This window comes from Fusarium vanettenii, assembly GCF_000151355.1.
Source record: "Fusarium vanettenii 77-13-4 chromosome 9 genomic scaffold NECHAsca_6_chr9_2_0, whole genome shotgun sequence".
In the NCBI taxonomy this organism is placed as follows: Eukaryota; Fungi; Ascomycota; class Sordariomycetes; order Hypocreales; family Nectriaceae; genus Fusarium; species Fusarium vanettenii.
In genome coordinates this window covers 1,218,703-1,242,907 of record NW_003315877.1, presented here as the reverse complement: position 1 = coordinate 1,242,907, position 24,205 = coordinate 1,218,703, and the positions used below count along the sequence as shown (strand labels likewise).

Genomic DNA, 24,205 nt, shown 5'->3' with positions numbered 1-24,205 from the left:
CAAATATGATGTGTTATGCTTTTACGTGTACGGTAGTGATTATCCAAATTATGACATGAGATCCTCCAAGATTGCCTCCAACTCATCCTTCCGGAAGGGAAGACTCAGCAACTCTGTTCCTAGGGCGTCTGTGATACTCTTGATGATATGGTGGTCGTGGAATCTACTCCTCGTTAGCAACAGGTTGATATAAACCGAGAAAGAGGGTACTTACTCCTTTAGCAGAGTCCGGAAAGCCATCTCGGAACTGCAGATAAACTCCTCCACCGCCTTGTTATACACCATCCTGTATTCCACGCCTGTAGGTTCATCGCCGCCATCGCCCTCTTCTTCCATGGCGATGAGAACCTCACCTACCAACAAGCGGAACAGGTTCTTTGCATTCTCGGGCAAACTGCGCAAGACGAACGCAACACCCTCGCGGCCATTAACACGGTGGGCATTGCGGCCGAGTAGCTCATGAACCTCGTCAACAACATCGAGCTCAGCAGTGTACGCCGCAAATGTTGTACAATCATGGAATACCAGGTTGAGAGCAGAGCGTACGCCGATATCCCAAAGCAACGCAAAATCGGGTGTGTCAGCAGAGCAGATCAAACGTATACGGGGATGTGCAGCGAGCTGCGCAAGAGCAGCTTGAGAAGCGGGCTTGCGGAGTGGTGCTGCGTCTATCGAGTTGACAATGAGGGTGAGTGTCATTGATGAGTTGGCGAGGTGAGAGAGGACGGCTTGAACCATGACGGAGGGCTGAGCAAGTGGAATGCGCTGAGAAGGGTCGATAGCAGTGCCGACAGTGCTAAGGATCTCGCGCATCGTCGTAGTTGGAGCGTAGCCATTGATGATCACAATCTTGTCTCCCTTGTCCCGCCTACTTCGAGCGTGAAGATGTCCTGCAAGTTTGTGTAATAACCGCCGTTTCGAGCCATAACCGTAGAGACACAAATTGAAGCCCTGAGACAGCTCAAACGACCATTGCGGAAAGGATTCAGCGTGTAGACTCTCCAAGTACTCGATATCGGCTTCATGATGGTCTTTGTTCTCCCTAATTATCGTAAAGTACTCGTCGTGGGTGAGCAAAGAGAGTGATCCGAGGGTATTGTTCGACGTCTTTGGTCTTCCGGGCTTGTTGTGGGCAAAGTATAGTTCGTGAGGAGGCAGGTCTCGAGGAGGGCTTGGAGATCTGGTCTTCTTGGGTCGCCCCCTTGGCTTTGGGGTCCTCTTTGATGGTGTCGCAGCTTCGTCTATGGTTGATGCGTCTGCGGAAATCGAAATGCCATCCTCGCCCTCTTCCTCATCCTCGCTCGAGTCGTAGATATGCCTCGTGAGTCCTTCGTCTTCCTCATCTGTGAGGTTATCGCCCACCACATGTTCTATGAAGGCTCTTGCGCTCTTCTTCCTTGCGGATCGATCTGCAGCCCGAGGGGTGGCGGCACTCAAAGAAAAGGCCGCAGATTTTGTAGGGGTTTGGAAAAGGGCGGTGCGACTCGCTTTCGGTGTGGGTGTTTCTCCATTCACAGCCTTCTTCGGGGGTCGACCTCGACGTCGAGGAGTGGGTTTAGGGGTCTCGTCATCGTCGGTCTTGAATGATTCAGTGCTAGTAATCGCAGGGCTTTCAGTGCCATTCGTAGCGAAGGCCTCAGCCTGACTGTCAGAATCATCGGTGACTACCGGGGAGTATCGAGCTGAGCTTCGTATGCGCTTCGAGGGAGTCGTTTCGAGGTCTGATTCTGGGATTGCATCGAGCTCTTGGTGGCTTCGTTTTCGGAGAGATCGTGGCTCTTCTGCCGGAGGATTGCCTGGCTCGAGAACAGCCTTTTTCCGTGGCATGATGGAGATTTATGTAGAAGCAAGATCAAACTGGATCCCTACAGCGACTGATTTGCCTTATTCAAAGGTGAACAGGGGTGACGAAGGAGATGCAGTGACCAGTCGCGTTTGAGTAACGCGTTCCTTGCTAAATTGGCTGTGGCGCCTTGTGGCGCAGAACATGTGGCGCGAGCTTTCAACTTCCTCTCAACCACCATTCACTTCGCTCACAACATCACGGTCATCAACCTTTGAAACTGTATCACGATGAACTTGAATCTCTCCGCATCATTAAATATTACAAGGCTATTCTTCAAGCCGAGTCTTTGTCTGCCTCATCACACTGTATCCACCTTCAATGAACTGCCAATCCCTTTGGAGAAGGGACTGCAGAAGGATGGCCGAAAGGTAGAGATCAAGGCAGTCGTCCTTGACAAAGACGATTGTTTTGCCTACCCTGATAGCATTGAAGTCTACGGTCCCTATCAGGTGAATAATCAATGATCTCGGGAGAGACACATAGAGTCATTTGCTAAGGTTGCGACAGAGTCACTTTGAGAAACTGAGGCAAGCATACCCCGGTCGGAAGCTGCTCGTGGTATCAAATACCGCCGGGGCAACTTCCTGGGACAAGAATATGAAGCTAGCCTCCGAGGTGGAGAGGAACACAGGCGTTCCAGTTCTTCCTCACGCAGTCAAGAAGCCAGGGTGCGGGGAGGAGATCATGGAATACTTCCAAAAGCATCCAGAAACAGGCGTCACTGACCCTGCGCACATTGCATTCGTCGGCGACAGGCTAACGACGGATATGATGCTCGCAAATATGACTGGGGGTTGGGGGTTCTGGGTGAGAGACGGGGTGATCCCTTTGGAGAAGAAAAGCATTGTGAGTTGAATATGAGTAACCTCAAATGGCAAATAATAACTTACCGGAAACAGTTTTCGAGGGCTGAGCGACACTTATCATCGTTTCTCCTTTCTCGGGGGGTTCATGCGCCTGAGCCTCGCAGCATATTCGAGGAATAACTGTCGTCTGATATTGTTCCTATTGTCACTGTCAACCTACCGCCAGCAAAATCGGCCTCGATCAAGCAGCCTATTTCGGATTGCTCGTCCCAAATAGGTGAATCACCAACAATACCTATTGTATTGTCTTCTATTCAGCGCCCTGCCCGTGCCCAATTCTCAACACAACAATGATCCAAAAGATCACGACAATACAATTGGGACTGAATCACCCATCTTGGGACATTTTGCAACACCACCCCAACCTATAAATCTTCCCTCTGATCCTCCCGTTTGTAAATTTTATCTCGAGACTCAACCTCTTCCAAACAAGTTTGCAAACGCCGACTCTCTCGTAGCACTACTTGACCAATCATCGATCGCATCTCTCTCCCTCTCTGATACCCACCCACCACGACAAGCCTTTTGCTCTGCTTCTTCTGCGATTTTTTGCAAGATGGGCGGCAAGGTTTGGTCCACTGAAGAGGAGCGGGTCTTTTGGGAGGTCGTTGTCCCCGTCTCGCCTCACGCTGCCAACCCTGCTAAGCGTCTTTTGACCTGGCCGCAATGTGCTGAGCTCATGACTCGAGAGGTTGGAGCCAATGCCCGTCGCGAGTACACCAACACGATGCTCTGTAAGCAGTAATATCACAGGTTTCTCCGTTTGCGCTAACAAACAAACAGATGAGCATCACTATCAGAACTTCAAGCCCGGCGCCAAGTCCCCCAAGGCCAACCCCTTCTTGGAGAAGCACCTGCGAGACATTGGTAAGTTTACGTTCGTTTTCCCCGTTTGTGATTTTTGAAAATTGACAGTGCAAACAGAATGGTACAAGGAGAACAAGACTTCGCCCCCTCCTGCTCCCGCTCAAGCTCCTACTTCGGACGACACTTTGACCTCTCTTCTGAACGAGATCAACAAGCCCAAGCCCAAGGCGAAGCGTGGGCGCAAGGCCGCCCTGCCTGCTTGTGATGGCCCAGGAGTCGGCGTTGATTTTATGTACAAAGCTGCCTATGGGCGCGATCTTGCAGAGGATACGGCGCTGTTCATGGACTTCCACCACGGCGGACAAGACAGTCTTACCAACGCTGCTACCAACACTACTGTCGACTCTTCTGCCAAGCCCGCTGTTTCCCGTGCTGCTAAGTCAGGGACTACTACAACTCCGGACGCCGCGGACGTGTACAAGTTTATTACTGAGCGCGGGCTTCCAGGAGGTGGTCTTTCGTTCTTCACGCCCATCAACCAGGGCGGACGAAACACTGTTGCCAGCTCTTCCGCCAATCTTGCAGCCAGCACTGCCGCCAGCACTGCTACCAACTCTTTTGCCAAACTTGCTATCGCCCCTGCTGCCAACTCCTCCGCCAACTCGTTCGCCAACCCTCCTGCCGGCAACTTGGGTTCTGCGCCCGGTCCTCTTGCGTCCGGCCAGCGAAAGCCCTCAATGGCAATCCGGCGCCAGGCCAAGGCTACCAAGTTTGCGCAGCCTGTCAGACAGCCATCTACCTCGCAGGCGCCCGTCACCCAGCCCTCCGGACCCAATGCTCTTCTCAGCCGCCAGCCTCAGTCTTTCGGGAGTGGCATTCGTGGCACGACCACAGGAGCTTACCAAGATGTTCGACGCACTCAGGGACTCACCGCGACCACTACCACCCAAACTCAAGGTTCTTCTTCGTATGCCCCATTCTACCAGAACTACGCGACGACTTCTCAGCAGACCCCTACCCGAGCTTCTTACCAGACGTCCACCCAAGCTCCTGGCCAGTCTTCTGTCCAGCTTACTTTCCACACTCCCGCCCCAAGCAAGGAGGAAGGGCCTCTTAGACTGCCCTCTATTCGTGAGATGTTCCCTTTCACATTCACGGGAGGAAAGCAGGAGGTGTTTGCTCGCCAGGTGGCTGATGCCATGCTGCAGAGCCGAAAGCGCAGCATCTCTGTCGAGGATGAGGAGATGCCCGCTCCCAAGCGACGACCTCTTCCTGACCACCCCACCCCTCACCAGAACTAGACGAGCCACAGCGGTCTCATGAGCGCAACTGATTCAGCACCCGAGTCCAAGGATTTGTGACACACGATGGGGATGGCTTTACGACTTTATGACAAAGGGATAATGAATATTTGCTAACGAGAGAGACTGCGGCGGACTATCAGGAACGGATATGTGATGGTTGTAATTCACAAGCATGGAAGGTCTTGCAGGACGAGACTTGACCAGGGAATTGTGATGGGGGGTGAAGGAAGGGTTTACAAGGTTTACATCCATGGTTCCAGTTTTGTAAGGATTTAGTTGATCCGCGCAGATACTCCGAGGTTAGCATTCAAGTAATTTTGGTCGACTTTCAATGTGCCTCTTGAGGTGATATGATATTACCTGTCTTGGTAGGTGGGGGTAGTGATCCTGAAGTTGAAGTTGACATTGAAGCCCCGCGCCAAGATCAAGGCCGGAAGGGTGGGGCCGATATCATCCCGCCCCCGGAAAGCGGTGGCAACTGGCAAAAATCTTTCCTCCGAAAGATTTCCAAGGTCCATTCAGCCGTAGCTAAACCCGCGATAACCTCCACGACATCCAACGCAGCCACGATGAACTTTCCCGGGACCGCTCCTCCGACTGCTGCCACCGCCGCCGCTGCGGGCGCAATGCCCACACCCGGCGGACCTCAAGATCCCAACGTCAAAGCTGTACGTTTACCCTCTCGGCATGTGGAGGGGTCGCAAAAGTTGACTAACTCGTGAGAATTGTAGGTTCAAGCTGCGATGGAGTCTTGTTATGGAAAGTCGGTCATGTCTGGAGTGATGGGTTTTGGTATGGGCGGTGTATTTGGAATGTTTATGGCTTCTGTACGTCCTCAACTCTTTTCCATCCTTGAAGAATCACCAGCTAATTCGCTCTCTCATTAGATGTCCTACGATACACCCTACCACACAGCCGCCCCCGGTGCCCCGCAGACGACAATCAGCTCCCTCCCGCTAAAAGAGCAGCTCAGAATCGGCTTCAAGGACATGGGAACACGGTCATGGTCCATGGCCAAGAACTTTGGCAAGGTTGGAGCTCTATACTCGGGCATCGAGTGCGGTGTCGAGGGTCTCCGCGCAAAGAACGACCTCACCAACAGTGTCGCAGCCGGATGTCTGACGGGCGGTGTTCTCGCAAAGAACGCTGGTCCTCAGGCTGCTGCTGGTGGATGCTTGGCGTTTGCGGCGTTTAGTGCTGCTATTGATGCTTGGATGAGGTCGCCTGCCAAGGATGAGTAAAGAAAGATATGAAGCGACAAAAATGGCGGATCGTGTTGTACAGATATGAATGTTTTTGTGGGAGTTTTGGGGGTTTTATTAGAGCATAGGGATGGCGTTGGGAGACGGACTTCTCTCTCCTCTTTGGATCTTTGGCCCCTGGCGGATGTGCCAATGGCGGAATAGACGATTGTACGTGTATAACAGAGGTGTGTAATACATAAAACGCTTCAAAGAGGAACGAGTTTGCAAGGAAAGAGTTTATGATTTTGTCTATTCTTCAACGTATATCTATCTACAAACAGACTAAAAGTCAAACACAATGTCCCTTTTCCTCAACGCCGCGCTTCGAATCATAAAACAGAGTCGTCCATACTAATCCAACAATCAAACTCAAGAGGTCTGATAAACCTCGAAAGATCCAAACTCCCAGTATGCATTCTTGAAAGCATCGGGGTTGTTAGCAACGAGATCAGTACAGTTGCTCGGACCTACAATCGTCAGTCTATCTCTCTTCCAATTTGACCATATCAACTTACATCCAGATTCATCCCAGACGGCATAGACCAACTCGCCGCACAAGTCAATATTTGCAACGATGCTATTGTTCTTAAAGTGAGAACCAATGTTACAGTCCGTGTTGGGAAAGTCGGCGAGGGCAGTTCCCCAGGTGCTCGGGTCGGGTTTCTTGCTCGTGATGTCAGAGGGGATAGAGTCTCTGGCAAACTGCCACATTCTAATACCCTCGTCTCGCCATTCCATTGCCATGATTCCTCCGCCGTTGTTGTTGAAGCTCGTTCCGTAGCCATCGTCGTCGGATTTGACACCACAACCGGCGTTATCGTTCTTGCTGTGGTCGCAGTTCTTCTTTAACGCCTTACCAGTAGCTTTTCGTCGCACATCCATGGAGCAGCCAGATGTAGTATGTAGTGTCATTTGGTTCCCGTCGGCAGCCTGATTCGTAGCCTCCATAACATCGATCTCGCCATTGTCGGGCCAGTTGGAGTGATCGGTAAGCCAGAGAGCGGGCCAGGTACCGCAGCCGTAGGGAGTGTGCTTGACGTCAAAGATGAAGAGACCGTTATCGTAGGTGTTCTTAGACTCGACACGCACTGAGAAGCGACCTGTTGAAGCGTTGGGTTCATCGTTGGGGCCGACGGATGTGTCGACTCGGAGGATGGCGGAGCTCGACGAGGCGTAGGTCAGGTTCTGTGGAAGTTAGTATCACGACAACGTTGAAGGTTAATAGAGGAGTTGTACAAGAGATGTTGCTTGATCTTTGGGAACATAGTGAACGAAGCCCCCGGCTAGAGTTGTGTCAGTTGGTGAACTGTAGAGTCAGAGGTATACTTACTAGGATCGTATCCAGTAAAGTAGTTGAAATTGTCAAAGAAAGACTCTCCATCAACTGTGACAACTGTTAGATCCAACCTCTGGTAAGCAAAGAATAATAACCAACTTGTATCTTTCAGACTATACGAAAGCGTCGTATAGTCTGGGTACGCATTCTTCTTCGTCTGTGTAACCGCAACTGCAATAATGATTGCGAGGATAACGAGGATAGCAATCACGACTCCCGCCCATACTCTCTTCCTCCAGTATCGCGGGTTCCACCAGGGCATACTCGGAGAAGCACGTCGGACATCCTGTCCTGGCCTGGAGAGCATGATCTCGTCGTACGCAGGTGGTATCTCTCCAGGTTTAACTTCAGGTATAAGTCGAGCCATTGTGTTGACTGTCAAGTGTAATCGGGTGTGTAAAGTTGATGTTGAAGAAAGAATGCCGGAGTCTTCTGGGTAAAATCACAGAATATAGTGGTTCAAAGAAACTACTGAAACACTTACGCCTCACTTGGTACACGCAATGCCCAAGGGTATGGAGCCATGATAAACACCACCACGGGCTACGACTCCGGAATGCCAACACTCAATCTATCGATGTTTCTTCTCCTTCCCCCCACATACCCGTATCCACACCCACGCTTTTCTGTGTGGACACCGTAAAAAATCAAGGCTGTGCTCCGGTGAGGATATCCATGATGTGCTTAATCAGGGGTTGCGAGGCCAACACGAAGAAAACCACTACCCAAAAAAGGAATCACATCAGTCAGACTAAATTCCCATCAAATAGAATCAGTTCAAAGAGAAAAGGCCCCAGAAATAAGTTTGCTGCAGGTTTCCTTGCAAGGGAGGGAGTGTGTGGCTGGCTGCTTGGAACAAGAAAGACGCGTAATCTGGACCACGACCACGACCGAAACGATCGATCGATCCTCCCAGATCCCGAACATAGCGTCACCCATTCCTGTCTCCACAGGTGAAACCAGACTCTTTTTGGTCTGCTTGTCCGGAGATAAAAGAAGAAAAGACAAAACTTTCCCCTGGTTTATCATGTTCATCCCGTCGGTGATCCGGACGAGGTCCACTGGACGCTAGAGCACTTACATATACGAGGCCATGTGGTATGAATGGTAACCCCGACGGTGTTATTGGTAAGCGAGCAATGGTCTCGATAGGCGATTCAACAATGAAATCTTTAAAAAGCAACCATTGCTCATCTTGATGGAGGGTTCGCGTTGGGATGGAAGTGCTGCTCGGGAGTGAACAAGAGCCCGAGCCGTCACCTATCGCTGCGGTGTGATGTGCTATCATTTGAAAGTCGCGATAAGACGAAACCATATATTACATGTCATTTGCCTAGAAGAGTCAACTCCTTGTGTGTTGCAACATAAACCTTTTGTTTATCACGAGAAAGCATCCTTCACTGTCAAATTTGTGAGTGTGGGCAGGTGATTTGAGTCAGGCACCAGAGACACTTCTGTCTAACTCACAGAATCGCTAAAGCACCTTTTTCAAAGCGATTCAACGTGTCTTGGCATGATTGATAAGTTACGGATTTAAGCGTCTATGAATAGAACGCCCGCCAAGAGTGGCATCATTTCAAGAATCCTAAACAAGGGCCCTTGACATCAACAATTGCAGTATTGTACATTGTGAATAGAGCTACATCACATTCTTAGTAAAACAAGATAGAATGATTCTATCATACAAGCCATGACACAGAAACATCCGACATGGCAATAGCCTCATACTCCCGACTCTAAACGGCCAAAGTCCTCGAAATGGCAACAACAGCGCAAAGCCAAGCTCCAATATCCGTCGTAAGCATCCTCGTCATGTTGACGCTCAGCCACCTCCTCAACATGCCCACATTATCCGTCTTCTCCTCAGCGCACGTGTCGTCCATGAGATTCTTGAGCTTCCAAGCGACGGCGGGCACATAGACAAGGTGTCCCAGCGCGAGCGCAGCCGTCCCCGCGTAAAATGCCGTCGACCCGCGGCTCCGCAGGAGAGGTCGCTCCAGCCACACAGCGGCGAGAGAGGTCCAGAAGGTTGTGCCGATGAGTGACACGACTGCCCACGGCCCGGAGCCGAAGAAGCCGGTGATGTAGGTGGGGAGGATTGCGTTGGCTTGTTTGTCCTCTACGGGTGGGCGGGTGAAGATTTTGAGGAAAAAGTCTTGGTCCCAGGCGAACCAGAGGGAACAGGTTGATGAGACGAGTGGTGTCACCAGGAGGAGTGTCCTGGGATTGAAGAAGGCGCCAGAGGCCATGGTGGCTGTTGGTTGAAGTCGAGATGTGGTGATAGCTTGAAGTACTAAGACTTGGTGTTGAGGTGAGATTGAATGAATGCAAGATGCAATGCAATTAATTACCTCGTGCAGTTCTAGTCTTTAACTGTTATAAGAACCTACCCAAGCCAAATCTGTTGGTAGTTCCTTCTCAATTGATCCTTCAAATCATCTGATCTCACTCGCGACGCGAAAACCCTCCGACTGCCTCTCATCGTTCTCACCATCTCCACACAGACGATCCATCTCTGTCGCATTCCGGAGGTTTTAAAACGTCACAAAGCCTCCGATGTTACAGGCATGTTGGTTCAAAACCTCCATTGACGATACAATTATTTTACAGACTATCGCATGATCTCTCGAGTTTCATTCCGGGTTTTTTTCTTCATCATTTAACTAATTCACATGCCGGCATCGGAAGCTGTTCTCAACTCGTTACACTTTCATACAGGTTGACCACATTAGTCAATCTCAAGCCTCAAAGCGTCGTACTGCACATAAACAGAAGCCGGCAGCACAGCAGACTCATAGTCGGTAGCGTTGTAAGGCAGACTCAGCACAATCTCGTTCTCGCCCTTGCTCAAGAGACCAGCGTCAAAGACAAACTTGTGCGCAATGTTGTAGCAACTCACAGAAGAGCGCACGGCACACGAGCTGCTGTGGTGATATCTTGAACAAGTTAGCACTGACATCTTCTAGAGGGGGAAGCACACTTACGGAATAACCCACGGCTCAAGATCCTTGCCGTTGATGTTGACCGTGTACTTGAGGTTCGAGTGAGGCTCCGAGGCGTTGTACACATCCGTATTTCCGGCGGCAGTCTTGGCTCCAGCGAGCTGAACTGTAAAGGTCGCCTGCTTCTTGCGCTTGACCTGAGATTCCTTGAGATCAAAAGCGATGGTCCAGTTGTTGACATCGCCGTTACCGACATAAGCCTCGGGGCGAACGTAGTTTGCCCGTCCACCAAACACGCTCCAGTGCACATAGTTGAGGTCCTTGCCGACATCGCTCTCGCCAACCTTGAAGTGAACACCATCGGGGTAGTCCTTGGGGAAGTCGTATTGTGCCCAATAGATGCGGTATTGCTCCGGCTGCAGCGGCTTGGACGTAAGCGGCTCAAAGCCATGGCGGTACTCACCCGAGGTCTTGTCGGGGGTTCCAATGCGCCAGAGCTCCTTGCCCGAAGTTTCTTCCTTCCAGGTGACCTTTGTCTTTTCAGTCTTGCCAGCCTTGATCTTGATCTTGTCCTTGGTGAACTGTCCAAAGATGCCATCAGCGTAGACGGTCAGACGGTACATGCCAGCCTTGACCATGGGAATGGTGGCTCTGCCGCTACCATCAAGATTCGCCCAGTACTGGTAGGCGTTGACATCAAACACATTGTCTTGGAAGTCGACACCGCTCTGGGCGAGAACGGCGATGGGGTTCTTGGCTCCCTTGGGCAGATCGACCCTGACCTCAAAGGTGCCGCGGTTCTTGGATGGGACGTAGTTGGGGACATGCTTGGCGATCGAGTCGTAAAAGTCGGCGTTCCACTCAGGGTCCGCATACTGAGCGGCATCGGCCTGAGCAGTCAGGATATCCGTGTCGGCAGGGAAGCGGTTGAAATGGTAGTATTGCTGTCTGCGGTTAGACATGTTCATCTCTCCTAACTCGGGGTATACTTACAGGCCCGAATGTGCGGTCGAAGCCATGGGTAATGTTGGGCTATTACTTCTCAGCAAGCTATCAAAAGGCCATGGTTATGGTTGCTTACAGTCTGGTCTCCGTGGTGGTTGGAGCTGATGTAGTTGTAGAGAATACCATCCACAGTCAGATCCGAGTGCAGAGGTCCTCCAAAGTAGGTGTCCTTGGTGTTCATAACAAGCCAAGCACCATAAGCATCACCATCCTCGGTCTTGGAGCCATCGGCGAACCTTTTCAAATCAGCAATCATTCCCAAAACCACGCAAGAGGCACTTACAGTCCATAGGCGTCGATATCACGCCAGTTGTCCTGGAACGTGTACTTTGTAAAGTAGTCCGCCTCCTGCTTGACATAGGCATCATCAGGCGTGTTGCCCATATACCACGTCGCATCCTGCACCACGACCTGCTTCGACTGGGCCTCTTTTCCTGGGAGAGGCGCGTAATGCTTCTCGTTGGTCAGGAGGTGCGTCCACATCTCGCTGTTGGGCCGGAACATGGTGCGCAGCTCTTGGAGGTTGCGCAGGAACGGCTGCTCCTCGTTGTGGTAGGCCACCCTGCTAAAGGTGTGCAGGCCCGTCTCGCCGTCTCGGAGGAACCAGTACTGCTCCAGAACCTGGCCCGTCTCGGTGAACGTGTCGGCCATCATGATGCCGCCGTAGTCCTTGCCGCTCGAATCCTTGCCCTTGAAGAGCTTGTACTTGGGCGTCATGGTGCCGGGGGTCCAGAATCCCTTGGGTGTGCAGTAGCAGTCGAGGTAAGGACCCTGACCGGTAGAGCCCGATCTCGTGCCCAGGAGGTTCGTTCCATCGAGGGTGAGCTTCACGATGGAGCCACCAGGCTTCTGAACAGCGGCATAGAGGCGGTCGTTGGAGATGACCAGCTCAGTGTCGGATTCGGTTGCCTTGAGAGCTGCGGCAACCCATTGAGGTGCCTGAAGCAGCAAGGCGGCGAGGGATACGCTGCGGAACTTCATAGCGGCGGTGGAAGATGTGAGTTTGCTGGAAGCCCTAGCTCTTCACCGACAGCTTCACGAGCTTCATCTCCTTTTTATAAGCTTCCCAGGTCCCCCACAGCCCAGCCCAACCCCCATTGTCATTTGGGGGATGAAGCTTCTAGTCAAGACCTGGCAAGGTGAGCTCGAGTTCCACCGAGCAGGCCCATGTTTCCCCATGGGGAGATGCCGATCGCCTCCTTTCAGGCTAACGGGACGACCGGTTGGGGGAGGTTCCCCATCTTTGCATTCGGGGTTCGGGAGAAAGACTTAGCGAGAGGGGAACCCGGCTGTCAGGAGAAACCCTCTTAGCTCCGGCAAAGACCCTGTTGCGGAATGGCATGGCATGGTGGAATAACATGATGATTCTTGTTCGAGTCAAGGGAATCGCGGGTCGTCGCCTTGGCCCCCCCCGCAAGTCGGGGCCCCGAAGCGGCCATAATTCCGAGGCTGGGGGAGGGGGGCCCAAGAGAGTCCAATTCCACGTATTGGAGATGGAGCTACTCAAAAAGACTTCAACGTGCGTGACCACGTCGTAGCTTTTCGGGGTAAAGTTCTCCAGGCATCCCTGTGTTGCGGTCGAAATTGTATGGCGAAAGGGAGCGGAAATTTGACACACCGACTTGGGCATGACACTTGTGCCTAAGTGCAAGGTCAAGTGAGATGAGTCTTTACTCTGCCTCGTCTTGCTCTAAGGGTGCTACTACGTAGAAAAGCAATCGATGCTGATGATGATTTACAAGGACAGTCCAAGTAGTATCTACACATAAAAGTCGAGTTGGTGTGAAATATCTGCTCCTCAAAGCAAAAGCTGTTGGAACACACCATCCATATTAATCATTGACGCCTGACCTGGGTCTAACTTTATACACCGCACATAACCGTACAATCTGCTGCTTAATCTGAGTCGTCGTCGTCCACTCGTGGCCGCTTTGATTGCCTGTTGTCTTCATCCTGCAGACCGTAACCTCGCTTTGAAGACGAGCCCTGATCCACCTCGGACAGGAATTTGTCCACATTAAAAGGGTCACCGGCATCCTTCTCGAACTGTACTGGTCCCTCTCGCGCCTGGGGGGTGTGTGTTAGCAAACGATTTGACCATTTGGAAGATGAAATACTGACCTCAACCTCGGCGGCGCCCTTAAACGTTCCCTTGCCCAGTGCCTCTCCAAATCGGCTTGACTTTTGAATCTTGGCCATCTCCCTATCTCCTGCCTCGGCGTCATCGTCATCATCCATGTTGGCTCGTGGTCGGTAGATACTGCTGATGGCGTCCTGCGCCGCAAACAGTGGCTTGTCGTAGGGGTTGTCCTCGTTGATGCCGCTATCAAATCCACTCGACTGGTTGAATAGTCGCGAGTCGTACATGGTCTCCTTGGATTGCGTCGGTTTGGCAACACCCAGAGCAATCTTCTCCGAGATATCTCTGCCTTGCTCGCGCGCCATAACCTGGGCTCGGCGCTCGGCACCCATGCGGTTTTGCCGTAGCTTTCGCTCCTCATCTCGCTGCTTCTCCTGTCGTGCCTTGATACGCTCTCTGACCTCTTCGTCCTCGCTATCAGATCGATCAGACTCGGAGTAGCTGTAACTTCGCGATCGTGACCTTGAATCTCTCGAATCTCGGGAATCGTGAGAGTCTCTGCGTTTGCGGCCTGCGCCTGCACGCTCTGCCCGCTCTGCCCTGGCCTTCTGGGCCAGCTCCCGTAGATTATCTTCCTTCTGTGCCTTCTCCTTCTCCGCCAGTCGCTGCTGCATCATGGCGCGCTGCTGAACCTCGTCACGAGCATGACGTTCCGCCATCTTGATAGACTCAGCAAATTGGGCATGCTTGTCGCTGATGGCCACATCCTGCAGTCCCCTTCCGTCTGCCGCCAATCGCTTGTCCAGTGGTACCGTGAAACCCTTGGGGTTCTTCCAGTTTGAGACTGGAGGCGGAATCCTCCACATCTCTTGGTCTTCGGCTGTAAGCTTTCTGGGCGGCGAGTGCATAACTGGCGGAGGGGGCGAGGGTGGTCCTCGAGGAATCTTCTTGTGCTTGAACTTGGGAGGTTCCATAGGATCGCGTTGCCTCTCGACAATCTTCATGATGCGGTCCTGCTTCTTCGAGTTGTCGCCCATCTGGTTCGCCGGTGTGTATCGCACAAAAGTAGCATCCTTTCGCTGGCCAATATTCACATTCTTCGGCTTCTGCGCAGCCACCGCACCGCTGACCAACGCGGCTAAGGCATTCTTAGTCCTTTCCGTTGTTGCCTCGACAGACTCCTTGTCCGGTCGCGAAAGATCAATCTCGCCCGCGTCGGCGCGTTGTCGAAGAGGAATCAGCTCCTTGAACGATGTGTGAACTATGCGGGTTTCGCCGTGGCCTTGTCGCGCGATCGCGTCGTATTTGACCTTGCCCTCGGAGTCGACCTGGATCGCCAGCGCGTTGCTCGTCGTCGCGCCCTTCTTGCCCATGTCGAGCGGGTACTGGGCAATGGGAATCTCGGGGAAAGCGCCTCCATCGCCAAAGTCCTCCTGCGAGCGTGGTCGCCATCCTGATCGCTGTCCGTAGGCTGGAGGGCCGGATCGTTTGAGCACGAGCTGCGTCTCGTCTAGCTGTCCTGGGCCAACGATCCTCACGCCACGCTGCTGCGCTCGCGCGGGAGCTTCCTCGTCCTCACCCGTATACTTAGGCTTGGGCAGCGCAGCCTGAAGCGACCCGGCGATCGACGTCATTTTGTTGTGGTGATGGGGATGAAGTGTTTGAATGTCTTTGAAGATCGCGGAGGCTCCAAGGTTCAGAATTTCAAGAGGCGACGCGCCTAAATGGGTTTAGCGCGGGCTGCTGCAGCACCACGCCAAGATCTTGGGGCGTAGGCCGCAGGGGCACTACCTCCAGGCTCCTCAGTGACACCTAGAGCACCTGGAACAGAACCTCAGAATCAGTCATTTGTTCAAGGGCGATGAATTGTACAAGTGTTCAAGTGTTTGGGAGCTCAGAATTCAGATATTCACGTCATATTATGCCATCACATCGACAATTATTAGAACAACCCTCGCTATCTCTAGCAGTCCAATCAAGCGCATCATGACAACTTTCATCGGCTTCGTCCAAGCATGGAACATCACAGCCTCGGGGCCGAAAACAGGCGCCACGTAAATCCCCAGCCAGACCGTGAGCTATGTTTCCATTGATTATACATAACATTTCCAGTATCCGCCTCCTTTTTGATCTCGCGCCTCATAACACCCAGATCCAGCTTGGTATATGGTACATTGAATCCTTTATACGTAACCCTTGCGCGCACCCTTTTGGACAGTTAGCGCATGCCAGTCTCTTAGACTTGGTCAAACATACCTGGAAGAAGAACCGAACAACAAACACCTGAAGGGCACCCATACAGATGATAAGGCCGATCTGGATCATGCTAAAGTTGATGATTCGTCCCTCGGTGCTGTTGACGGTGGCAAAGTTGCGGTTTTCACGGGTTCGGAAGTACTTTTGGTTGCGCGAGATGGTAGAGAGCTGACCAGACACCTTGAAGATGGCCTCCTCCAGGACAGAAGTCTGCTCTGGGGTGGTTCCCTGCTTCGAGGGCAGCTGGGCGCGGGCCTCGTTCTCGACGGCTATCTCAAAGTCGACATACTTCTCGGCAAAGGTACTCATCTCGTTGTCGAAGCAGAACGAGTAGTCACCAACCACGTTGGCCGAGAAGACAAAGTCTCCCTGCCTCTCCTTCTGGCCGTCCATGATGATCTTGCCATTGGGACCCTCAACAATGTAGTCAACATCGAAAGAACCTCCAGATTGGACCTATTATTATATTCAGTTCGAGTTCCGATGCGTGCGTTGGCGTCGTGTGAGCTCACGGCAAAGTAGAATGCGATCTTCTCGCCCTCCTTTTTCGTCGCAGTGTAGAAGCAAGCCTTCTCGTTGGCACCGAGCTTATAAGTCAGGGCAGTAGCGGCGACGTCGGTGATGAGGCAGGCGAACAGCCCGGCGAGAAGTGTCGGCAGTCTCATGGTTGCAGTGTTGTGGGAGATGTTGTCGCGTGCTTGACTGGACGGCTGCTGGTTCAGGACAAGCTGTCGCCAAAGTGGATGGTACTGGAGCACATGTAACTGAACGGGCCACGATTGAGCTTCGGCGCGGAATTTTGCACCCACCGGCCCCTGGGCGCTGAACCCCTGGAATAGACGCCAGAATGCCAGTTGGAGCGGAGCCCCTCCTGAGCTGAACTAGCCACAGTCTAGAAGCAGCAAGCCACACCTTGTTGGTGCGCCAAGGGTGTCAGCCACAGTTCATTTGCCGATACGCGTTCAGGCGTGTTCCATTACTCGTTATCAAGGATGATGACCTCACTCCCCTGTCAAGCTCTTTCAAGGAGTACGTGGCTGACTTCTTGAAAAATCCCCCAAACGCAACCTTTGATCCTCATGTCGCATTGACAGATTGGCATGACGTCCTATTCCCATTCTCTTCTATACTCTCCTTGATCGACGATATCTCCTAAATTGGTCCTTCCCGGCGCCATCCATCGCCAACCGTCAGCCGGCGCTTTCTTCCCCTAAACGGCCATCTCCAAAATGGCCCTCCAGACGACAGTCGCAAACGTATCCTCGGTCGCCCTGAGGATATGTGCCGTTGTCTTTTTCAGACTTGTTTGTATTCTCCGATGGATTGAATGACATAATTGACTAACACTACATTTAGTTCCCTGTAAGCCAGGCAGCCTCAGAGCTCCCGAGACAAGTCTAACCTCCATAACAGGCTCATTTCCCTTCAATTGCATTTGCACTCTTCGCCATCTATGTTCCCTCTTACATCGCGACCTACTTCTCCAAACCCCAAGTGGAGGTCCTCAAGGATGAAGTCGACGTCACAGTGAAAGAGTCCGCCATTACATCTACAACACCGTTGTTGACCAGAAACGGTGTCGCAGTCGCCCCCGAGCCTGAAGTTGTTACCGATGTGGTTGACATCAAGGAGAAGATTGTCGTTGGTGAAAAGATTCCTAGCGCTTTCAAGATCCTCTTGCTGGGAGCTCCCAGCGCCAGACGCCCCATTGCCTCATTCCTGACCTTCCTTATCAACGTCATCTTCATCGCCTTGACAGCCGACGCTTTGTTCCGTGCGAGATGGTACTACCCTGCCGATGACCTCTCCTTCGTTCGTCTTGGATACGTCTCCCCATCTGAGGCTCGCTTCATCATCCGTGAACCTGATCAGACAAAGCTGCCCATCACATTCGAATACCACATTCAGGATCCCCAACTATCAGCTGAGACCAACTTGTGGTTGACTGCAGGCTTTGTCACCTCGACCACTAACAGCACCGACTTCACAACAACTCTGACTGTGCCCCTTGACGACTCAAAGCAGAGAAAGTATGAGTGGAGAACCTCCAACAACCACACTGGCGAGTTCCGATCTGCCCCTAAGCCAGGACAGATGCCCGACACCGAGAATGGATTGTTCACGTTCCTCTCTACTTCTTGCATCTTGCCTCGATTCCCCTACAACCCGGTGGATCATCCCTTGGCTATCCCTGGTTTGAGAAACTTGGCAGAGAAGCTTCCCTCGCTGAGCCCTCAGTTTATGCTATTCCTGGGCGACTTTATCTATGTTGATGTTCCCGAGCGATTTGGAAAGACTGTTGAGGAGTACCGCATGCAGTACCGTCAGGTTTACGCTTCACCAGACTGGGCTCCCGTGGCCCAGAACCTGAGCTGGATTCACGTCCTTGATGACCACGAAATTTCGAATGACTGGTCTTCAAACACGACTGGCATTTACAGCGCCGCCGTTGATCCCTGGCACATCTATCAAGCCAACGTCAACCCACCCAAAGCCCAGTCTGCCACACAGAGTGGCCCAAGGAGTAACGCTACTTGGTACGAGTTCACCCAGGGCCCCGCCAGCTTCTTCATGATGGACACCCGCAGCTACCGCTCCAGCAACAACCTCCCTTTCAATGCGACCGACAAGACCATGCTTGGAAGGGAGCAGCTGGCTGACTTGCTGTCTTGGTTGGCCCGTCCTGAGCCCCAGGGAGTTCGATGGAAGTTCATTGCTTCGTCCGTCCCCTTTACCAAGAACTGGCCTGTCAATGTCAAGGATACCTGGGGCGGTTTCCTTACGGAGCGAAAGCTGATCCTTGAGGCCATGTGGGATTCCGGTGCACGAGGCACAGGCGTCGTTATTCTGTCCGGTGATCGACACGAGTTTGCTGCCACCAGGTTCCCTCCACCTGTCGGTTCGCGATGGCCTCAGTCTGCTGCCGCTCACGAGTTTTCCACCAGCCCTCTGAACCAATTCGCTGCTCCTTTCCCGACATATAAGCAGACAGATGATGAAGATGTTATGATGAAGTAAGTTTGTGTGTTGTAGTCTTTCGTTGCTACCACTAACATCGATATAGCTATATCCCCGGTGGCATCTCCAAGTTTGGTTCCTTCTCGATCGACAAGCAGGGAGAGAAGAGCAGCCTCAACTACACACTCTACATTGATGGCAAGGAGACTTGGACAACACTGGTCGAGGCCCCGGAGGCCCCGGAGGGCTTCAAGTCTCCTCCCTCGATCTGGGACCGGCTTCACCAGTTTTTTTAGAACGAAATAGTGTCGCGGTTCTGGAATCGCGAGGATGATGGTTTTTCCTCTGGGTTGTTTTTGGAATAGCTTTGTAGTATCTAATATCTCGTGCTTAATTAAGATTTTACTGTCCTTACTTCAGCGAAAAGACCCTCATCCCAATGATTCTTCCACCAACCGACAACCAGGATGGTATGTCATGGCGAAGGTTGGGCTGCTCCCTGTTCGGTTATGCTTGATTTGAAACGAATAAACACTCTATATCCTCTCCCAAAAAGTCATTTCTTCAAGTCATAATCAATTTCATTCCCCGTACCATTACGACGCCAGATCGGCACCCATCAGTCCATCCCGGACCAGATCAACGGCCCCACTCCGATCTGCCCCACACTCAGCCTCCGAGCTTAGCTCACCGCCCTGGCCCGCCCCTCCACTTGCCAGAAAATTTCCCCGGCAAAATTCTCAAAAAAGTTTCACGACGAGCCAGCATCAGCGCGACAACGTCCCATCAACAATTGCACATTTTCAGCCACCGCAACAACTCAACATTCGCAATGGCTGGTCCAGGCAACAGGAAGAAGCGACAAAATGAGGGTCGTGTACAACGGCCCTCGAAGAAGCAGAAGCGGAGAGCTCTGCAAGAATACAACAGCGACTCCGAGGGCGACGACGCGCCGCAGGATTTTGATGCTGTCAACCTCCTCGATTCCGACGACGACATTCACAATGCCCAGGTCGATGATGTGGGCGCTTCCGACCATGAAGGGACCAGCTCAGATGAGGAAGGACCCGCATTGAAGAAACCACTTAAGAAGACAAAAGCAAAGGCGCAGGCAGAGCCCCAAAGCGAGTCGGAGGCAGACGACGATGAAGAGGAGGATGAAGAAGGTTCCGACGACGACGATGATGAGGAAACTGGTGGAAAGAGGAAAAAGTCCAAGCGCAACGACCCCAATGCTTTCGCTACATCGCTCTCCAAGATTCTCTCCACCAAACTGTCAACATCCAAGCGATCAGATCCCGTCCTGTCACGAAGTGCCGCCGCTCACGAAGCCTCAAAGGCGGCGGTGGACAGCGCCCTAGAAGCCAAGGCGAAAAAACAGATTCGCGACCAGAAGCGATTGGCGTTGGAAAAGGGCAGAGTAAAGGACGTGCTCATCGCGACCGCCAACGACACCACAGGCGAGCTCGAGACGTCAACGTCGGAGATTCTAGTGACGGAGAGGAGGCTTCGAAAGGTGGCACAACGTGGTGTGGTCAAGTTGTTCAACGCCGTCCGCGCAGCGCAGGTCAAGGCACTCGAGACGGAAAAGACCTCGAGAAAGGAGGGTGTCATCGGTATGGAGCAACGAAAGGAAAAGGTCAACGAGATGAGCAAGAAGGGGTTCCTGGAGCTTATCGCTTCAGGAGGCGGTGGCCTGAAGAAGGGTGCACTCGAGGAGGCATAAGGTTAATGTTCTTTTTTCTTTAAGAGGAGTAGTAGAATCATCAGGCCGACCTCTTCCGGCCCTCGCAACGAAAGTCGCAACAAAGATACCCCTAATGCACCTGAATCCCCGCCATCGCCGGTCCTTTTCTTCCCAGGGTAATAGATACAAATACAAGTCCTCATATCAAAACAAGCCCGCCGCTCTCATCATGTCCTTTGTATATTTTATTGAAAATCGCTCGCCTGCAGGTTCCTCGTCATGGAGGGCAGCTTCACCCGGAGGCCGTCCAGTTCCTTGGTCATGAGTACTTGGCAGCCCAGGCGACTCGTCTCAGTGAGGCCAAACGCAAGATCCAGCATGTCGTTCTCGTCATCCTCTGGCTCGGGCATCTTGTCGAAGTATTCATCCTCAAGGACGATAACGTGGCAGGTGGAGCAGGCGCAGGAGCCTCCGCATGCGCCCTCCATCTCCAGGTCGTGCGCTTGAGCAATATCTAGCAGGTTGTCTCCTTCACAGACAGCAATCTTGTGTTCCTGACCATCCTTCTCGATAAAGGTAATCCAGAGCCTAGGAAATGTTAGTCTTTCGGCGGTGTGGTGTTCCAGTTCGGCGAACATACTCTTCGCCCGGCTTCGGAGGTTCAACATGTCCGTGTCGCCTTTGTGCCGAGGTGGTGAACGCTCTCTGGGATACGGGGGAGAAGCGGGCAGCTCGAGGAATAATGGCTGATCGACTTCGAGAAGAGGTCTGTGATAGAATACTACCTCTGCTGAGGAAGGGCTGGGTTCGTCGGCAGGCCGTGGCCGAAAGTTTGGCCAAGCTGGTCGCAAAGGATCGTGATGCGGACATGGCTGCCGGGGTATTCGGAGGATAGACCGCGGGGAAGAGTAACGAGAAACCGGGCAAATGCGAAAGTGGAAAGAATTGCAATGCGATTTTAAACTTGTCGAAATGTTCTTCGTCCCAAGCATGCAAATGTCAAAAAGGTTGCAACACGCCAATTTCGCTCAATGGACGCTGAGCCCTCCGCGGATTCGTCTCGTCCTCTAAGATCCAAGATGATATTAAGCAGGCCGAAAAAAGTGAGTACTAGACTCCAGCTTCGGATAGCGGAGGTCTTATCGGCCGGTGAATCAATTTGCCGGTCTCCGGTCCCGCCCTCTCTATCTCCGAAGGCTGGGTTTGTGGGCCGCGGGCGAGCATGATTTCATTTTCTAGGATCCGAGCTCGACGTCGCATTTCTCTCTGCAATTCCTTCTCTTGAGACCAATGCGGTCGCATGCAAAATGTCGACTCACCGAGAAGGCTTCAATCCCCTGAGGCCGTACTATATACCCCCGACCATCGGTGAACCCTCCGAGACCCTCGCCAAGTCGAGTCCCAGCCCAAACCCGTTCCCCGATGGCCGACATGTGACGGCCGCCGGTGGGCGGTACGCCTCCAAAGCGCGTGATATCTTGAACGACCTTGAGTACAAGGACTACTTGGGGGATAACTCGCCGTCCATGGTGCAGAATGTTAAGGACCTCATCGACGAGCTGCTATGGAAGTATACCTCGGTCCTCATGGCCCAACCTTTCGAGGTGGCCAAGACTTTGCTGCAAGTCCGGAACCAGGATGAAAATGCTGCTCTGGTTGCCTCTACGGTAGAGCCAGAACCTCTTAAGAAGCGAACTTCCACATATGGGAGTTCCATGTATGATGTGAGTTGTTGGAGTCACTTGTAAGTGGCACACCGCTAATGATGACGACATAGTTCCATGAATCAGATTCTGAGGGCGACGAGCCCGCTTACTTCACATCGAGCGTGCCTGCGACTCCCACTCCATCTGGTCCAAAGAGCTCAAATGGCCGACGGAGCCCGTCTCCTCTTCCAAAGCCGAAGATTCCGGAGCACTACCTGACTCTGCGTCGACCGGACTCGATTCTCGAAGTAATTGGGCAGCTATGGGGGAAGGAAGGTGCCTGGGGCGTTTGGAAGGGGTCCAATGCGGCGTTTCTGTATACCGTTTTGCAGTCGCTGCTAGAAAACTGGTCGAGAAGTTTTCTCAGTGCCATATTCAATGTCCCGGATATAGGCGTCAAGGAGGATATCGACCGTTTGATTGATATCGCCTCCCCATATCCTTGGGCATCCCTCTTTGTGGCTGCAACTGCTGCTGTTGCCACGGGGCTGGCTCTCTCGCCATTAGATTTGGTGCGAACGAGGTATGGACTATGACTCTTCACGCACGTGAGCAATACTGACTCTAGACAGACTCATTGTCACACCAAGCTCCAGAGGCCAGCGCCGGACGCTGGCTACTCTCAAGGCTCTGCCTTCATACCTCTGCTCCTCAATCCTTGTCATCCCGACCGTCCTCAACTCCTTGGTTCACCCTCTTATCACACTCTCCACCCCCCTTGTTCTCCGAACCCGATTCATGATTGACAGCCAGGCTTCGCCCATGACGTTCTCTGTCGCCAAGTTCTTTGCCTCATCGGCTGCAATCCTCCTTAAACTCCCGGTCGAGACCGTCTTGAGGCGTGGACAGGTCTCAGTCTTGTCGACCTCCGAATATGTCAAGGCGCTCGGTGGTCAGGAGCAGGCACTCACAACCATTGTTCCTCCTGGTCGCTATGAAGGCCCCTTCGGTACCATGTACCATATCGCAACCGAGGAGGGAACACGCGAGGTCCCCACCATCAGGCCGAGTGTCACAAAGAAGGGTAAGGGCAAGAATAAGAGCGTTGCCACAACCACCTACAAGGGCCAGGGCCTGGAGGGACTCTGGAGAGGGTGGAAGGTCAACTGGTGGGGTCTCGTCGGACTCTGGACGGCGAGCGTGGTTGGCCACGGCGGAGAAGGCGAGTTCTGAGACCCCTTGGGGTCCAACATTTATGCTGTACTGAGGTGCATTTGCTTGCATGGCGTTGGGTTGGCATGGATCTCTCCTCTACGAGCTTGACGACGGGACGCATGATATCCACTTCCATTTTTTACGAAATGGTGTTTCAAAACAAGAAAAGGTGCTCTCTCTGTTGATGACTATTCATGGATCGGATCCCATCCATGTTGATGAGGGATATGCCACCATCTAGAGGTACCGTAAGGAGGTGCGCCGTTGGTGATCATGTACATGCTTACCTGGATATCTTTACGGGCTACGCGATAAACGCAGTTATACGTCTTATGACCATTGATCAATTCTTTTCGTCCACGTTGTTGAGTGATTTGACCATGTTGTCTGCCTCTGCCCAGCATGCTTTTGAACTGCCAATATGCGCTGACGTTATCCATCAACCTCTTGCAGACATATGTTTCAGTCATCAACGTAACACGATATTCTAATTCCGGAGGCGCCTGGCCTTAAAACCCGTCGTCCAGCCTCGGAGTGGCGTCCGGCTTCTTGCATCTCGAGGGCCCGGATGACACTTCGAATGGTTGTGCACTTTCGGAACTGCCCAAGTTGAAACAACCGCCTCTGATCCTTTCATTACAGAGTTTCCGCCGAGAAACACAAGATCCCAACATCTCATTCGTCCAGTCCGAGGCAACACTTGCACATTCAGCCTCTACCCTCCTTCTATGCCGTGTCTCAAAACGCATGGTTCGTATCCTTACTCTCTGCTGACCAAGCCGGGAGGAAAAGGTCTCATGTAAGGGGGCCTGCCTGAATGGTTAGGTTGGTGTCTGAGAACGTTGTACAAATTGTGGGAGCATAGTTGCGAACCAAGAGAAAAGGCCAATCACGACTGCTCCGATACAGCCTTCGGGTGTTGTGACTGGAGATATGGGGACTGTGTCGGAGGTTTCGTACGTACATTAAAAACAAGGTCAGTTTTCGTCTTGACGAGATCGAAAGGTGTTGGA

General features: G+C 52.5%; 12 protein-coding genes across 12 annotated transcripts; 5 read left to right on the top strand and 7 right to left on the bottom strand.

Moving 5' to 3' along the window:
• Positions 1-48: 48 nt before the first annotated feature.
• Positions 49-1,827, bottom strand: NECHADRAFT_48720 (uncharacterized protein; the record flags this gene model as incomplete). Its single annotated transcript, XM_003050062.1, has 2 exons — positions 49-163; positions 215-1,827. The coding sequence occupies 2 exons, from the start codon at positions 1,825-1,827 to the stop codon at positions 49-51; spliced, it is 1,728 nt and encodes a 575-aa protein (XP_003050108.1).
• Positions 1,828-2,073: 246 nt separating this feature from the next.
• On the top strand, positions 2,074-2,832 carry NECHADRAFT_84888 (uncharacterized protein; the record flags this gene model as incomplete). The annotated part of the gene is made up of 3 exons (XM_003050454.1): positions 2,074-2,295; positions 2,354-2,692; positions 2,746-2,832. The coding sequence occupies 3 exons, from the start codon at positions 2,074-2,076 to the stop codon at positions 2,830-2,832; spliced, it is 648 nt and encodes a 215-aa protein (XP_003050500.1).
• Positions 2,833-3,268: 436 nt separating this feature from the next.
• On the top strand, positions 3,269-4,820 carry NECHADRAFT_84887 (uncharacterized protein; the record flags this gene model as incomplete). Its single annotated transcript, XM_003050453.1, has 3 exons — positions 3,269-3,446; positions 3,496-3,579; positions 3,637-4,820. 3 exons carry the CDS (start codon positions 3,269-3,271, stop codon positions 4,818-4,820), a joined length of 1,446 nt encoding a protein of 481 aa, XP_003050499.1.
• Positions 4,821-5,392: 572 nt separating this feature from the next.
• On the top strand, positions 5,393-6,064 carry NECHADRAFT_84886 (uncharacterized protein; the record flags this gene model as incomplete). Its single annotated transcript, XM_003050452.1, has 3 exons — positions 5,393-5,491; positions 5,555-5,650; positions 5,711-6,064. 3 exons carry the CDS (start codon positions 5,393-5,395, stop codon positions 6,062-6,064), a joined length of 549 nt encoding a protein of 182 aa, XP_003050498.1.
• Positions 6,065-6,288: 224 nt separating this feature from the next.
• NECHADRAFT_63674 (uncharacterized protein) lies at positions 6,289-7,881 on the bottom strand. The gene is made up of 5 exons (XM_003050061.1): positions 7,503-7,881; positions 7,398-7,451; positions 7,304-7,350; positions 6,583-7,252; positions 6,289-6,534 (listed from the first exon to the last, which is right to left on the bottom strand). Exons 1-5 carry the CDS (start codon positions 7,768-7,770, stop codon positions 6,437-6,439), a joined length of 1,137 nt encoding a protein of 378 aa, XP_003050107.1. The 5' UTR covers positions 7,771-7,881; the 3' UTR covers positions 6,289-6,436.
• A 1,121-nt stretch (positions 7,882-9,002) lies between these two features.
• On the bottom strand, positions 9,003-9,735 carry NECHADRAFT_102832 (uncharacterized protein). The gene has a single exon (XM_003050060.1). It carries the CDS (start codon positions 9,650-9,652, stop codon positions 9,140-9,142), a length of 513 nt encoding a protein of 170 aa, XP_003050106.1. The 5' UTR covers positions 9,653-9,735; the 3' UTR covers positions 9,003-9,139.
• Positions 9,736-10,131: 396 nt separating this feature from the next.
• On the bottom strand, positions 10,132-12,331 carry NECHADRAFT_106373 (polysaccharide lyase family 4; the record flags this gene model as incomplete). The annotated part of the gene is made up of 5 exons (XM_003050059.1): positions 10,132-10,324; positions 10,388-11,289; positions 11,339-11,377; positions 11,427-11,586; positions 11,634-12,331. 5 exons carry the CDS (start codon positions 12,329-12,331, stop codon positions 10,132-10,134), a joined length of 1,992 nt encoding a protein of 663 aa, XP_003050105.1.
• Positions 12,332-13,246: 915 nt separating this feature from the next.
• Positions 13,247-15,064, bottom strand: NECHADRAFT_49225 (uncharacterized protein; the record flags this gene model as incomplete). Its single annotated transcript, XM_003050058.1, has 3 exons — positions 13,247-13,417; positions 13,472-13,968; positions 14,014-15,064. 3 exons carry the CDS (start codon positions 15,062-15,064, stop codon positions 13,247-13,249), a joined length of 1,719 nt encoding a protein of 572 aa, XP_003050104.1.
• A 287-nt stretch (positions 15,065-15,351) lies between these two features.
• On the bottom strand, positions 15,352-16,408 carry NECHADRAFT_71943 (uncharacterized protein). The gene is made up of 3 exons (XM_003050057.1): positions 16,199-16,408; positions 15,687-16,142; positions 15,352-15,637 (listed from the first exon to the last, which is right to left on the bottom strand). Exons 1-3 carry the CDS (start codon positions 16,349-16,351, stop codon positions 15,614-15,616), a joined length of 633 nt encoding a protein of 210 aa, XP_003050103.1. The 5' UTR covers positions 16,352-16,408; the 3' UTR covers positions 15,352-15,613.
• A 507-nt stretch (positions 16,409-16,915) lies between these two features.
• On the top strand, positions 16,916-18,940 carry NECHADRAFT_49419 (uncharacterized protein; the record flags this gene model as incomplete). The annotated part of the gene is made up of 3 exons (XM_003050451.1): positions 16,916-16,990; positions 17,100-18,700; positions 18,751-18,940. 3 exons carry the CDS (start codon positions 16,916-16,918, stop codon positions 18,938-18,940), a joined length of 1,866 nt encoding a protein of 621 aa, XP_003050497.1.
• A 1,428-nt stretch (positions 18,941-20,368) lies between these two features.
• Positions 20,369-21,388, bottom strand: NECHADRAFT_63670 (uncharacterized protein). Its single transcript, XM_003050056.1, has 2 exons — positions 20,972-21,388; positions 20,369-20,919 (listed from the first exon to the last, which is right to left on the bottom strand). Exons 1-2 carry the CDS (start codon positions 21,199-21,201, stop codon positions 20,577-20,579), a joined length of 573 nt encoding a protein of 190 aa, XP_003050102.1. The 5' UTR covers positions 21,202-21,388; the 3' UTR covers positions 20,369-20,576.
• A 250-nt stretch (positions 21,389-21,638) lies between these two features.
• On the top strand, positions 21,639-23,537 carry NECHADRAFT_71937 (uncharacterized protein; the record flags this gene model as incomplete). The annotated part of the gene is made up of 3 exons (XM_003050450.1): positions 21,639-22,055; positions 22,109-22,560; positions 22,610-23,537. The coding sequence occupies 3 exons, from the start codon at positions 21,639-21,641 to the stop codon at positions 23,208-23,210; spliced, it is 1,470 nt and encodes a 489-aa protein (XP_003050496.1). The 3' UTR covers positions 23,211-23,537.
• Between the last annotated feature and the right edge of the window lie 668 nt (positions 23,538-24,205).